Source organism: Caloenas nicobarica, chromosome Z (assembly GCF_036013445.1).
Source record: "Caloenas nicobarica isolate bCalNic1 chromosome Z, bCalNic1.hap1, whole genome shotgun sequence".
NCBI lineage: Eukaryota > Metazoa > Chordata > Aves > Columbiformes > Columbidae > Caloenas > Caloenas nicobarica.
In genome coordinates, this window is record NC_088284.1 from 73,179,962 (window position 1) to 73,195,747 (window position 15,786).

The 15,786-nt window shown below is 44.1% G+C and overlaps 1 protein-coding gene across 9 annotated transcripts in view; it reads left to right on the forward strand.

Annotated features, from left to right (window-relative positions):
• The window catches only part of LPAR1 (lysophosphatidic acid receptor 1), a 75,152-nt gene extending 60,273 nt beyond the window's left edge, over positions 1-14,879 (forward strand). For all 9 annotated transcript variants that reach the window (XM_065655470.1, XM_065655468.1, XM_065655473.1 and 6 more), the window contains one exon: positions 11,764-14,879. In XM_065655470.1, the coding sequence (XP_065511542.1) occupies positions 11,764-12,065 (302 nt within the window). In that variant the 3' untranslated portion in view covers positions 12,066-14,879. The remainder of the gene's footprint in view (positions 1-11,763) is intronic.
• The last annotated feature ends 907 nt before the right edge of the window (positions 14,880-15,786 follow it).

Consider the following 15,786-nt stretch of genomic DNA (forward strand, 5'->3'; position numbering starts at 1 on the left):
GAAAAGTGGGCAGAACAGGGGTTTTTCAACATGGCCGTGAGTGGTTTTTCTGTGATTGAAAACTGCAGGTACTAGTGAAACACCCAGGTCCCAAGTATGCTAAATATACCTTGTGGAGGCAGATAGGACAGAGTCCAGTTTGTGAGCCCAGCCTGCAGGGTGCCAGCTGCCCCACATGTCCGCATTCCCACCAGACCTGGTCACCTCCAGCTGTCCCACGTCTGGGACCTAAAAGCCTCACCCAGATCCCTAGGACAGGGTCCTCTTGCCATTCCGGGACAGGTCTGCCCCCCACTTGGCACCCCAAGTCATGGCCATGAGCAATCAGAGCCCGTAAAAGACGATCCTGGTTGAGTTCGGACTTGGGATGTAGGATGCCAGATATGGACTGAAAGGTGGTTTCTTGTCTTCTAATTTTCCACAGAAATCTGTTGCCTGCTTTTCTTTGTCCTCTTTAACCATGACCCAGGGACACCAGTACCATGAGCCTCAGGAGCCTCTTGTCAGCTGGGATTTTGTGCTCCTTTTGCAGCCAAGCTACCACCGCTGATTTGAAACTGTAGGAGCATTTGTGTCCATAAAACAGCATCAAGGCTTGTCTAGAATGCCTGAAAGTTGAAAAAGACACCAAAATGTTCTCTGTTTGCCTGAGTTTTGGCAACAGCAAAAGTCCACAGGGACTACTGTTTGTTTTTACACAGAGACAAATACTCAGATTGCTTTGGCAACCGCCAGGCTTTTATTCAGAGATTAGCTTCACATATCTTTATGAATTTAGAAATCAGTTGGAACCCTGACTGTTGGCATTTAATGACTTCCTGTTTTTGTTTAAAATGCTTTTTATAGATAAAATGCTTTCATATTTTGAGGGTGGCAGTAGGGAGAGTACCGGTCTCTCTCCTGCAGTCACTAGATCAGTGGTGAATTCCACTTTTCCTTAACAACCTTTTGATTTGAGAGATTCAAATGGATGCTGAGAGAATCAAATGGATGCCAAGAAATTGCCATGAGCTCAAGCTTTTGGTTTTCTTTTTGGAAAGTGGATGGCACATGCCATCTTTGCAAGTTGACCTTTAAAACCATGACAAGCATATGTTTGAAACGAGGTATTTTAACACCTTTGGTTTGCAGATGTCAGTTGAAAAACAGTCCTGGTCTCCTCCATTTGCATTAGCGCTTGATTTCTTCTTCAGAAATGTCAGCCAAGGAATACACGAGGGTGGCTGGATCAGCTGGCCAGAGACTAGCAAACCCATTTTACAGGACTGCACGCAGCAGACAGAGAATGACACCAAGCAAGAGTTAACCTGGGCTAGAGTTCATTAAGCACCCATGAAATAAAACCGTCAGTTTTGACAGCTTGCTCTTGACCATGTTTCATTTTCTTCTCAGTTTGTTTTGGTTTGTTATCGATCCTCCCCAGGCTTTTCTGCCTGTTGGTGTTTCAAACTTCAAAAGCTTCAGATATTACAAAGATACTCAAGGGCTTAGAGACCCACGTGGTATCTGAAACATCCACAGCTGGTTCCAGGCTCTGTGGAAAGGCCACCCAGGGCCCAGGTGGGAAGACACCCAGCAGACAGGACCTCCAGAAGAAAAGGCTGGAGGCCATGTCAGCGCACCCTGCCTCCAGCACTTGACAGCAAGCACTCAGGGGCAGCAAGGCAAAGTGCTGCAGAGAGCAAGCTCATGAAGATTCCCACAGCTGCCATTTGTGAGTCCTACTGAGAAAAACCTCCTCTTCATTACCTCTGGTCTGGACCTGCAGCCCAAAGAAATAAGAGAAAAATAAAGGCATTGACCACCCTGAGGAATGTGACAGCATGATGGCTATAGTTGCAGCCCCACCAACCACAGGCATTTTCTGTCTGAGCATCTCTATGCTCAGAGATGGTGCTCAGGTGGCTAGCGGTGCTAGTGGGATTGTTGGCTGATGGTTGTTGTCAGCACCCTGTGAAATACCACGGTGGATCAGGTGTATCTTCAGCTGGCCCTGCAGTCAGCAGGTATAGATGCAAAAGTGCGTCTAGTTTAAAAGGAGGACTTTGACCTAAAGATTTCACTGAGGAATTTGTAAGGGTGCGTATCTAAATGATAAATTGTCAGGAGCAACATGGTGATGTGAGCATTGGAAGACAATAAGGAGAACAGAGGCCAGTCTGTAGCAAAGGAGTCTTTATGCCAGCAGAAGTATTACGTGTGGTCAAGACTGTATGTCCATTTAAGAAGAGTTTTTTACTTTATTTTATTTTTTCTGAAAATAAATAAGGTGATGAGGATTAAAGGGCTGAACAGGTAAAATACTAAATATTAAGGCTCCTAATGAGGTGATGGTAACATACACTGGAACTTCACTCTTTGGGGGCAGGGTGTGCTGGTCCTCCTAGGCCAGCTAGAGTACTGGAAGGAAGCTTTCATGTTAAGTCATTAGCATGTTTTAAACCAGATAAATGCTTCAAGACGGAAGTAGCCAAGTTCCTCAGAGATGGGGTGATTGGTTGACAAAGACAGCCATGCCTTAAACACTGTATTAATTCTGTGCACAGGAGCTCAAAGGTGAAGACAGATGTTTGAAGCAGACACATAGTATATTCCTTCTGGGAAGGGGAAATAAGTTTTGGAGCAAGACATGATTTCTGTGTTCCTACATGATCCAGCCATTATTTTGTGCCAAGTTTGACCAAATTCAACAACTGAAAATCCCAAAACAAGATTCAAGAAGAGGTTGGAATGTGTGTGTACATATAGCTGTGGAAAATGTAGGAAATGAGTGAATGGATGCAGTACTAGCAGAAACAGTTTATTGTTAAATCCCTTTGCAAACCATGGGTGCCGTAGACTGAAAAATATGGCGAACCTGTCAGCTTTTCATGTGGAGCTCTGTTGTAGTTTAACCCCAGCTAGCAACAAAGACCACGATAGCGGCTCACTCATTCCCTCCCATCCCCTGAGTGGGATAGAGGGGAGACCCAAAATGAAGGGAGAAACTCATGGATTGAGATAAAAACAGTTTAATAAGACAATTAAAATAATAAAAATATTTTTACATATAAATATATATATATAATGAAATAAGTGATATTCAAGCAATTACTCATGAACTCCAATCATGCTGAACAGCCAGTCCTGGAAAGGAGAGCACCTCAGTCCTGAACAGCTGATCCCAGTGGGAGAGTAAAAAAGCATAAGGCAAACAGGCCAAAGGCTAACTGCAAAACAGCAGAAGGCCCAATTCCAATGGAACTAATGAACCAGCAAAGCTGACTTCAGTTATATAAGGAGCATGACACTAATGGTAAGGAATATGTCATTGATCAACCTGGATGTCAATCCAGGTTCTATCCTGTCTGTGCCCCCTCCCAGCTGCTTTGCAGCTGCAAAGTTGAAAGAAGTCCTTGGTCTCCTTGGTAACAACGAAGTTATCAGTGTGTTCTTACATTCTTTTCGTATTAAGTCCAAAACACTTAGTTACTGGAAATAAATAAGTTAGTTCTTCACGGGCAGTGCCTGAGAATCCCAGCACTTTATCACATCATTCGCATACTAAATCCGAAACAAAAGGCTGTGCTAGCTACTAAGAAGAAAACAGTCTAACTGCATGGAGAAAATTAACTTGGTGTCATCTAAACCAGCACAAGTTCAGATAACTGGGAAAAACCGAGGTCAAGATTTTATCTATAATCTGCATGTTCAGAGCTGTTCAGCTCATGGGAGACTGGAATGGGTGTTCAGAGGGATGGGGCACATATAATGTTGTGAAAGACAAGCTGATAGCTCATACCTTTCCCTAGTTGTGTATTTTCTCTTACTTACTTGTGTCCTCTTGCTCCAAATCATCTTATGAGAAGTACACATAAGATACTGCTGTATGAATATGAATGTAGGTTTTATTTAGTTTTGCTTTGTTTCTCATTTCCTATTTACACTTAGGGAGATATCCCCTTTCTTTCACACAGTCCCACCAGAGAAATGTTTGGCTTGAAACCCAAAGGGGCCATTGTATCAAAGTCTCCCAGATATATATCACAGAAAGCAGCATTTTGCACTCAGTCAAAAACTGCTGAAGGAATGTGCTATGGATCTCTCATTCATTCAAAATTCATACACCTTCGTTAAATAAAGACACCTTAAATAAAGGAAGAGGTTTTGATAGCACTCTTTTCAACAAGACTATTCTTACTGGCATGCTGTATGCCGCTCTCCTCTGCCTGGGGTATTTTTCAAGGACTGTCTCTCACTGTCATCCTCCCTGAGCCTTTTGGAGTGTGTGGATGCAGAGGCAAGCCTTGTATATCTGAAGTTCTGAAGAATTTGCTCAACTGAGCATAGGATTATTTTACATTTCTTAATCTGGTCCATATGTGGTAGTCACATTTTATTTTTTCACATAAAATTCCATGGGTGGAAGCAAACCTTACCCCAATGATGACTATTTCCAGCAGAAACTACAAAAAACAGCAACAACTGTGTTTTCATCCATCAAGAACTAAAAGATGTATTGTAGTAATGTTTTGGCAAAATTAGGGAAAATTATGTCAGACTACAATTAGAAGAATTACTCCTGCACTCCGTACATTTACAGAGTGATAAATGATCTTCATGGATCTTTTGCATATATAATAATTCAGCATTCATTTCAGATTTCATTCTCTAGTAATTCGTATCTGGAGAAAACAATACAGAGCTGTAAGTAAGTGCTGTTTCATGCAGTACTTATCTCTGTTCATGGTATGCACAAGATAATTTGCAATGTGATAAGGAGGGTTATTGATACAGCTTACAGATAGCCCGGGGATGAAGGAAGTGTGGTCGTGTTGCAGCTGATGAGGTTGCTTCTCAGCTAGCATAGCAAGTGACTTTCCCTGCTGAGGGTGGGATTGTATTGGGATGTGGAAAACGCCAGGCATTTCTCTAGCCCTTTCTGGCTATGGTTTTGTTAAATAAAACAAATCATCTTCCCAGAGCACTGCTTTCACCCTGCAGAAAGTGCAGCAAGACCTTCTCCCTGTTGGTAACTGGCAATGATGCTTAGTGTTCTTTCCTCTCTCAGTCACCATTGTCCCAGTGGAAGAGATGGTGTAGCCGCCCATCACGAGTGCCACTGGCAACCAGAGGGGATTTGGAGAGGACAGCAGGTGGACACGGGGAGCTGGGCAACAGTGGCAGAATGTAAATGTCCCTGCAGTTCAGCTGGAGTGAGTCTTTTCTGTCTTTGATACGGTGGTGCCTTATCCTCTTTCTGTAATCTTAACAAAACTGCAAACACAAGCAAGATCCTTTTTCCCCTTTCTCTCACTCCCTAAAAGGGACCCTTTCCATATTTTTCCCCTACATATGGACTTCTCTGTATGAGGAATTTGCAGGGTGAGTGTGAAGCCATGCCAGAAAACAATGAAGTCAGGGTCAACGCCCAAGACTGGTGGAAGGGGCATACAAAAGGGACACAACGTGGTTAAGCAGGAGAAAAGAGGTGTTTCCGAATAGGTGCACATTGACAAGAGCTGCATCCTGTCAGAGCCTCCAAGAGACAGTGGTGTGTTACTTGGCAGGAGCAGAGGCACTTCTTTTATTTTGTGTTGCGAGTTAAAGGAAAGTAAAGGTTCATGGAATAAAAGCAGACTTATGCTGTCCAAGGCAAAAGTAAAAAAAAAAAAAAAAGTCCTGCTTAGGAAGTGTTTCTCCTGCTAACCAAAGATGTTTCATGAGTAGTCGTCTAGTCTGGTCACTGGGAGGTGGCCATGTGTGGGTCCTTGATGTCCAGGCTGGCTGTTGGAGGCTGAATTTCATCTTTGACCTGCTGCCTGGCCCCAGGGTAGCGTGGAGGCACCGTGGCCCCAGGGGGCTGCTGGAAGGGGGGTGTCAGCTGAACCTCAGGGTGCTACCCCCTGCCAAGTCTGTCCCCAGGCGGTCCCCAGGAGCTGGGTGCCAGCGTGCCACCAGCATGTTGTTTGTGAGATTCTTGCATCCTCCCCAGAGCAAAGCCTAACACAAAAGCATACTGCAGTTACTCAATGTCCTGCTAAAACAAGGCTCTCTTTCCAGATATCTGCAGCAGCAATAAAATGATTTAATCTGCAGCCCTAGGATAAAGCTGGACCAAATGCTCTTGCCATGCATATAGAGGGACAGTCTCTTGCAAGTCAGTTCTCTGAGCCTGGATTTGGATCTGTGCAGTATCTGTCTTTGAAATACAAAAGAAAGCTCTGCAAGACAGACTGACAATATTTTTCCCCTCTCATCAATCTTTTTTCCACTCTGTCAGATCCTCTGGATATGTCTTCTTCTCAGAATGGGGGTTCTTACTTGCTTTGGTTCTTACCAGGATTTTGTAAATGCAGGCATTTAGGACAGTCTCCATCAGCAGGAAAAAAAGTCATCCCAAATGGTCAGTGCATAGTGATAAACTAAACCACCAGGCACGCTTGACTACAGTAGCACAGAGGTGATCTGTCATTCAAGTGCAGCCTTAAATCAATGTTTCTGTTTTCTAAGAAGCTGTTTCTATCTTATCCTTTTTTCCTGATTTATCTTTCTGTAATATCTGCAGTTCGTTGCATTGATTTTGCAAACATTCCTGAGAGGACCAAGGACGTAGTAATGAGTGACTAGTTTGTCAGTGTTTATTCTCATTTAGCTTGTTTCTTTTCTGCTGCTGTTTTTTTGAGTTCGAGTCACTCCTTTTTGTGTGATTTATCATGGTTGGCTTCATATGTGTACTGCCCACAACAGTTTTTACTCTCTTGCAATCAAATCTGGCTGTGAGGCCATGCCACGCTTACCCAGGAGTTTTCAAGCACCCAACTGTCATAAAAATAAAATCTGCACTGGTGCACCAGGCAAGATTTCAGGACAGATGTGATGTAGTTAAATCATGATCATTGGAAAGTCCCCTGTGAGCTTCTGTCACAGTGCCGCAAGACAGACGAGGAGCTGGAGTTTCAGCCCTGGGTGGGAGGTAGCACTTAGCAACAGAAAATGAGATAAGTGCCATGACTGCTTTGTTGTAACTCGGATTTCCTGCTGTAAAAGGTGCTTCTCAGCCTATAGGGACCCTTCCATTCTTAATGGAATCATAGAATCATAGAATAGTTTGGGTTGGAAGGGACCTTCAAAGCTCAACTAGTCCAACCCCCCTGCCACGAGCAGGGACATCTTCACCCAGCTCAGGTTGCTCAGAGCCCCGTCCAGCCTGGCCTGGGATGTCTCCAGGGATGGGGCATCCACCACCTCTCTGGCCAACCCGGGCCAGTGTTTTACCACCCTCAGTGTAAAAAATTTCTTCCTTGTGTCTAGCCTGAATCTCTCCTCCTTTAGTTTAAAACCATTACCCCTTGTCCTGTCGTAACAGGCCCTGCTAAAAAGTCTGTCTCCATCTTTCTTATAGACCCTTTTAAGTACTGAAAGGCCACAATAAGGTCTCCCTGGACCCTTCTCTTCTCCAGGCTGAACAACCCCAACTCTCTCAGCCTGTCCTCGCAGCAGAGCTGCTCCAGCCCTCTGATCACCTTGGTGGCTCCTCTGGCCCCTCTCCAACAGGTCCATGTCTGTCCTGTACCGAGGGCTCCAGAGCTGGACACAGGACTCCAGGTGGGGTCTCACCAGAGCGGAGCAGAGGGGCAGAATCACCTCCTTCCACCTTCCGGCCACGCTGCTTTTGATGCAGCCCAAGATACGATTGGCCTTCCGGGCTGCAAGCGCACACTCGCAACACTCTTGTCTCCCTAAATCTTTTTGAAAGAAGCAGTGCCATTTCTCCAGTTCCCTCCAACTTTCCTGTCTCATGGCCAGCCATTTGCGACTCAGCCTGATGGGCATTTCTTCCTCACCCAGCCCTCTCTTGCCAGACCTGCAGACCTTGGCCATGCACCACAGGGCTGTTCCTCCTGCTGCAATTGAATGACTCAGTCAGCTTTGTGTGGTGCTAGCACCTCTAAGGACTGCCAGGATTGGAGGTGTCACCCCAAGGCGATAACTGTCCCGGCAACAGTGGTCTTCAGCCACCCAAGAACATATCATCTGCAATTTTATTCCTGCATGTTGGGCTCTCATACTGCCATTGCATGGCAATGATATATCCACAAAGATGAGCAGATTTGATTCACTGAATGCAATAGATCTTCTCTGTGTGTCATTGTAAGGTGGGTTTGACTGAGTTTGTAAAATGCACTTGGAAGTTACTTACACTATAGTTTGGGCTGCTCTCAGTTCTGTTCTTGAGCAGAAAAGTATATCAAGATTTTGGTGTACGATTAAGGCTTTTCAGTATATGGCAGCAGGAAGCTTTTGGATCTTGTTTCATTGGATGTGATATTTTTAGATCTTCATTCTTGGTGTAATCAATGCACAACATTTCTAGAAAGGGCAGAACTTAAGCTCGACTTTTAGCTTAGTATCACTTTACATTGACGGATTTTCCAAGTAAGAAGCAGAAAAAATAAATGTCAAGCTTTTTTTTTCCTTCCAGGGAAAGAATTCTATGTTTAATATACGATGTTTCTGGAATCTAAAGTAACAGGAGCCTGACATTTTTATGTTCCTTTCATTGTACCTAACTCAAACATGGCCTCACTGTGTGTGTTGCTTTCCAGCGTTTTCCAGGGTACTGACAGTTAAATAACAAGTGAGAAAACCCGAGGCTTTGTTTGTGTCACCATTTGCAAGCACTTAATCAGCCACAGGAGCCATTAGCATGGTGGGAAGTTTGGCTAGGAAAATCCCAGGGGCTACAGTAAAATAAAACCCACTAGACCCAATGAGACTGGCATCAATGGCTGTTACTTCGCAGTAACAAATGAGCCCTCTGTTCAGAAGCTTCAAGCTGTCCCTGTTTGCACAAAGGTGGGATCCTGGGTGCTCCTCTGCAGCCATCGCTGCCGCGTGAAGGAAACAGGCTTGAAATCCAGGCTGGTCTGCAGCTTGGGGCCAGGGCAGCCAAAAGCCCACCTTACCCAAGCGGGTCTGGAGCTGGACAGTGTGTGTTTCTTCTCCTCTCAGCGGCCTGGCTGCCAGCATGGCAGTGACTTCAGTCCAGGCCTGGCATGAGCAACAGCGTGACAACTTGCAGAGTTATGACTCTCATTCTCTTGCAGAGCTGAGTAAGAAGGCCACCCTTTGTTTTAATTTTTTTTTTTTTGGTGTAGCATGAGATGCACAGAGCATTTAGCTGCTAGCTCAGATGCAGTCTACTTTTTCTTGAGTGCAACCACACCAAGCCTCAGCATATAGGTTACTAGACCTATCTGAGATACTGGGGAGCCCAGAGAGGCTCAGAAACTCTACCCAGCTTCAGTGTTCAGTGCAGTGGGCTGCATGTGGACTTTAGTCAAGGACTTCAGGGCTTTCTCAAGGGTAAATGCCTACCTGCCTTACCTGCTGCTTGTTGTTGTTTTTAACATACCCAAAAATAATAGCAACAGAATGTTCTGTTTGGTATATTTAGTTTCTCAACAACGGATTTGGGAAAAAAAAAAAAAGTTGGAAAAATTGGAAGCTTTCAATTGCAACTTTGAACAACACTATGAGAGCTTTCCTGTCAGCTCCATTGTTCCCACATTGGACTTTTCTGCTACAGGCCTGGTGAGGATGCTGTCATCGTCTTTTGTCCTTGACTGTACATCCCATGACTTGCAGTGTTCCCGTCTCTGATGTTGTTCTCTCGAGGCAGCCTGTAATGAAGAAAATACATGCTTAAGCTGGAACAAAGTCCAGTGCTTCCTCACTAGCTAGGAGGTTAAACATAACACACACAGTTTCAGCAACTTGAAAGATTGGCTTGGTTTCTGCAGAAACCAGCTCAGCAGAGCTGCTCTGCGCAGAGGGCAGCCTCTCTGTATCAACACAGACAAATAAAGAGACACAGTTTTTTACTCTTCTGGGAACAGGTACAAGGAAGGGACAAAAGATCATAGTCCTTTGCATGGGTTTCAAGTAGTCTTTTCCAGGGCTGCTGGAATCCAAAAGAGCTGCAGACAAAAGCTATGAAGTGGATTCATGTGTTTGATGCCACCTCAGCGTGGGAAAGTTTCATTCCTACACTGTAAAATTTCTGCCAGCCCCTGACAAAGTAATTTGGCCAAAGACGTCAGTGCTTTGTACTGGAAGCTGGCAGCTCGCCTCCCAGCCTCTTTCTCTTTGCAAGCTTTGTTGGTTGGCAAAGTGATAGGCATTAAGTAGCACTGTGGCACCACCAGTTGCAAGCAAGCTCAGTTTAGGAATGCTTTCTGGTTACGTAGAAATCCTGTGTTTGGTTCCCTGGTTGGCAACCAGTGTCTGTAGCCTGGCACACCCTGTGTGTTTGCAAAGTCCTTCAGACAATTTTCTTCTGTTTCGTCTAGGTGGGTTTGGTTATCCAAAAAGAAAGGTGTCTGCACAGCTTACAGCCACCACTGCGCAAGCTGAAAATAGCTGGCACCTTCTTGGCAAGCATGGCAAAAAGTCTGCGTGCTGCAGAGACTGACTGTACTCAGCTGCTGGACCTGCAGAGACCAGTATTGAGGGTGGTAAAATACCGGTGCAGGTTGCCCCGAGAGGTGGTAGATGCCCCATCCCTGGAGACATTCAAGGCCAGGCTGGACGGGGCTCTGAACAACCTGATCTAGTTGAAGATGTCCCTGCTCATTGCAGGGAGTTGGACTAGATGAACTTTGAAGGTCCCTTCCAACCCAAACTATTCTATGATTCCATGATTCTACGATCACTGTAGAAAAAGCAGATGCAGTATGTTAACAACTAAATACCACAGTGACAGGATAGCTTGTTTGAGAACAGTGCTCACCAGGTAGCACTGGGAAGCCCTTATTGCTGCTGCCTGCACTAAGCCTGCCCGCTGATGATAAGACCTTGGTTTACACCTCAGTCAAGCATGTCAGCCTGGAAGATCTCAGGAGCACCATCTTCATTCTGACATGATCAGTGTGTGAGGGCTTCCCCAGCAGTGCTTATATCTAAAACCTCTTTAACCTTGCAAGGAGTCAGCATCTTCACTTAACTCAGTACTCCCAATAAAGTGCAAGATATTTGATTTAGTTTCTGCACTGAACTCTGAATTTTGTTCTGGGCTTTATTCCCCTCAGAGCTTTGCACAACAGAGAAAGGAGGGGGAAGCATTTTAATCAGAGTAAGGCTCTTTGGCGTTTACACTATTGAAGCCTGAGGAGCCTCTGAATTTCTGTTGAATAGAGCCCTAAGAAAAGAAGTAGATCTGTTGAAGGACAGCATTTCAGTGCAAGAAGGATGTGTGTTTAGGACTTTCCATTACATAATGGGGCTGAAATGGATTAACAAGACCCAGGCTTTCTTTTTCTTGAGAATTGCTGTCTGCACCACTCTTTTTGTATTGCTGATTCTTCAGTCACAGCACTCGCAGAAAGGTTTTCTTTGTTGTTATTAGTTTGAGAAGTAAATTGCAGCATTGTTTGTCCTGATCAAGAGATTGATTAGTCAGAGGTCTCTAGCTGAAGGGAAAAAATGTTCCTCATTATCGACTTTAAATGCAAATGTATTTGCCAAGCAGAGTTTCAGATGGTGAGTGTGGTGGGGAATGCCTTGCTCTTTTGATGTGCTGCCCATAGCCATTTACAGGTCTTTGAAAGGCGTCCCTCTCATCAGGTCAGTGAAGAAATAGTGTGGGAACCATAGTCCTGAAAGAGGAAAATTAACCATTGCTGCTTCCAGTTGGATGGTTCTCATAGTGTTTTGAAGAGTAATGCCGCATTAGTATATTTGTGGGTTTTGTTGTGTTTTGTCCCCTTTTTCTCTTCCTAGGTGCTTTCATAATCTGCTGGACCCCAGGATTAGTCTTGCTGCTCCTTGATGTTTGCTGTCCCCAGTGCAATGTCCTGGCCTATGAAAAATTCTTCCTGCTCCTGGCAGAGTTCAACTCCGCCATGAACCCCATCATCTACTCCTACCGGGACAAGGAGATGAGCGCCACCTTCAAGCAGATCCTCTGCTGCCAGCGCAGCGAGAGCGCCAACGGCCCCACCGAAGGCTCGGACCGCTCGGCATCCTCGCTCAACCACACCATCTTGGCCGGCGTCCACAGCAACGACCACTCGGTGGTGTAAGAGCCGCGGCCAGCCGCCTGGCCGACGAAGAGCAGCGGGCGACACCGCAGCATGGGGTGGGCATGTGGCCCCAGGGGAGGTAACCCACTCACAAGGTTTTCTCAAACACTAATGGACTACAAGCGCTTCTTTGCCAGGGAGGGCTCGACGCACTGGTGCGGTCCGCCCCGTCCGCAGGACTGGCCGTGCCGCAAGGCCTTTGATTTCTACTTTCAAAAAGTAGAAGGCAGATGCCTTGTGGTGGAGGTCATCGGAGGCCCATGGGAGGCCTCGCTGGGACTTTGTTGGACTTCGCTGCGTCTTGGTGCCAGTCTGAAAAAACTCTGATTAATTAACCTTATACCTGCTTCACTGCATTTACATGTAGCCACTTAGTCTTTTTAAAAAGGGAGTAAAGGGGATAAAAGTATGCCTATCGTTTAATAGACATGTAATATTTATCACCATCAGCATGCTTGTGATGAACATTTTCTGTGCAGGGAGTAAAACTGTGCTCTAGTCTTTGTAACCTTAGCCACACTGCCATAACTACAGTAAAAACAAAAGTATTTTTTTCTAATACAGGCAACAGGAAAATGATGGAAACCAACTCTTCTTACCTTCAATACTGATGTTAGAAAGCATGCATGTTCTGTGTGTATGCAGATTGTTTTAATTATGAAAAAAAAAGCTCATTGTAAAGTCTGCAGGAAAGTAGAAAAGTATAGACTGTGTTCCAGTGTTTGTTTAGATTAAGAAATAAACAATACTCTAGTCACAAGGTATTTAACATTCTTCTTTGAACTCCACTATGAAATAAATGTGTAACGTGTGATGGGTCCCAAGCTTTTTCATGGACAAGTTCTTAAAGTAGGACATATCCCTAAGGCTCTTAAAGGGCTAAAGTCAGGTTGGAAGATGTAAAAACAGGTATTTATGGCATTGGAATGGTTGTTTTTGTTCATGGCAGAAAGCAAAGGGATTGTTAATGTGGAAAAAAAAAAAGAGTGTACATTCTTGTATGGTATCTTTTAATTTCTTTCATTTCAAAAGCAGAGGGTTACTGAGAACCAAGGTACAATTTTATTTTCTGAAATCAAGAGAACATGGGTAGTTGCCTATTCCAAATGACTGGACTGTGCTACATATAGTAGCCACACACACACATTGTTATGAATAGCTAAGCTAAGAGATGGACTTTTCATATATAGTTGTTTCAAAGAGAAATGCCACTTGCGTGAATCTTGGTTACTGAGAATTTGTGACATTAATCAAAACTCCTGGTAGGGGTAAATGTGACCAAAGATGGGATCTTGCTGATAAAAAAACTTGGGACCTCTTTCTGGGAAACTGTGTGTTCTCCTAACAATGTAAAATATATCAACAGTAAATGGGGCCATTTTCCTCATCATAATTTGCCTCTCTAACAACAAAAACAACCACAACAACAAAAAATCAGAGTTATATCTTTCAGTGTACCATACTGGAATGTAACATAAAGGACAATATTCTCCCATTTGGGCAGGGAAGAAACAGAGGAGAGAGGGTCAGCCCAGCAAAAAGTAAAGTGTTGGAAAAGATGCTTGGATCTTATGTTTCCAAGCATAAAATTGCTTGGGAAAGGCAGTTCCTTGCTGAGGGAGGGAAGAGCAGCAACTGACCAAAACCTGTCTCGACTGAATAAAGTAAAAGCTTTGCCACTGCTTTCAGTAAAACTGAAATTCACCTATACAGTCAAGCCAAAGTTGTGTGGACACTGTGAAAGATGGAGTGGGCAGGGAGGATAAATACAACATTATCTGCCAGTTGACCAAGCTAATGAATGTCATACTTGTTTTTGACAAAACAGCTCTTTTTTCTGACTGTGTTCGAGAGCAAGTGAATGTAAAGGCTGATTTGGTTTTTATCCACATAACTGGGCTGAGAAAGAGAAGAACAGGCTGTATGAACTTTGTCATTTAAAAGCATCTGCTTGCCAATCCACTCAGAAATTCTTGTTAGTGCCTGTGCAATGTTTGAGCTAGTGCAGGTAAGCAGAAGAAAGGAGAGGGTTAGCATGCCTCCAAAGACCCGGGACACCTAACTGAAAAACAATTTCCTTTTCTCAAGAATGCTCGGAGTTGTTTTCTTCCCTGGATCCAGGGAGAGCTTTTCCTGTCCCCAATGTCCCCATGAAAGAAGGACATCATAGACACCCTGTTTCTTTGGGGGGTTGCCCTTTCTAAGTGTCCTTTTTACTGCTGTTTGCATCCTCTTTATTGAATCTCTGCTGGATAGGGTGGGAGGATGATGTTAAGAAATAGCAGTGAATCATTCACCCTAGTTTAATATGCTCAAAGTGTGGTGGTTTTGGAGAAGCCGTGAGTAAATAATTTTAAACCAGGGATGCGATCGTTCATGACACACAGGTGAGTCCAGAGGCCCCTTGTGAAGATAGATGCCCAAGGAGGCTTTTCTCGTTGTAGTGGCAAGGGGTGACAGTTGCTGCCCAGGTACATCCATCAGCCCTTCTCAAAGGAGGCATTTGACAATTCAAGAAGCTGGACCTTTGGAAGTCTTAACAGCAGTTAAATTTCAGTCATGGGGTAGATTAATCTGGGAGCACTTCTGGCAGCAGATGGGTTTCTCTTCTAAAAGGTGAAGTGGAATGGTTTAGATCAAAGGCAACAGGAGGCAAATGTTCCTTGTACAATTCTGCTAGAGGAACTCACTAAGCATATGGCTGCTGTTTAAAAATTTAATTAGTGCTTTGTTTTGTTGACATGATCTCCCTATATCCTTGAGAAATCTGATCTGTGGATTGAGTGTTTCTTTGCAAACTAATAAAATTAAAGCTGCTGTCAGCAAAGAGAATAAAAAGCAGAAAACGGAATAGAGGAATTCATTTGCTCTCTTCTTTAGAGTGGTTCCCATGCCACTTGGTTTCATCTTAGATTTTTTTTAACTTTTGCTTCTCTGTTCAGATTTTGCAGCTGAATTGTGCAGTTGTAGAACTCACTTCTGCTATGTGAAAACATGGTGCAAAGTACTTAGGGAAAAAAAATTGCTCCACTTATTTTTACTTATCTCAAATCCTTCAAACGGTTCTAGAAGACTTCTTAAAATACCAACGATCCTTCCACAGTCATTAAAATTCTTCTGTTGCTGGCTGCCTCTGGTCCAAGTAAATCCTCTTGAAGTTCGAATGCAGTGATGTTTGTTTCAGCAATTGTAGTGGTGGGGAGTTGTGCATTAAAAAGTATATGGTTGTTGAAAACATTTGCAGGCCAAAGAAAATGTTTTTCCTACTTTGCTTTTTCAGTGACAGCTCAAGTCTGAAAACTGAGCAAAAAGATTGCCTTTGAATGAAGGATTATTAAATTGAATTTTACCTCCCTGTTGCTGCCATATTTAAGAGGCTGGGTGACCCATTGGACCACAGAGCTGTTAATCACAGCACTTACGTGAGAAGTTGAAAATACATTCTGTGTTTGACATGCATTGCATTTCTTGTCAACCCCTTTTTTGCTCCATGTTCTCTGAGATCTTGTGGTAGCTTCAGACTGGCTGCTAACGGGGGTGCTCAAAGCTGGGCAGATAGCTTGCACAAGGAGAAAGGGCAGATCAACTAAGAGCTTTTTCAGCAATTCCTAAAAACAAGCACACCTGTCTGTCCATAGTGCACCAACAACAAGTATTTTTAAATAGTTGCCCCAAAATCCACCATTGCTTTTATAACTCTGTCTTTACCAGCTAGTCACAG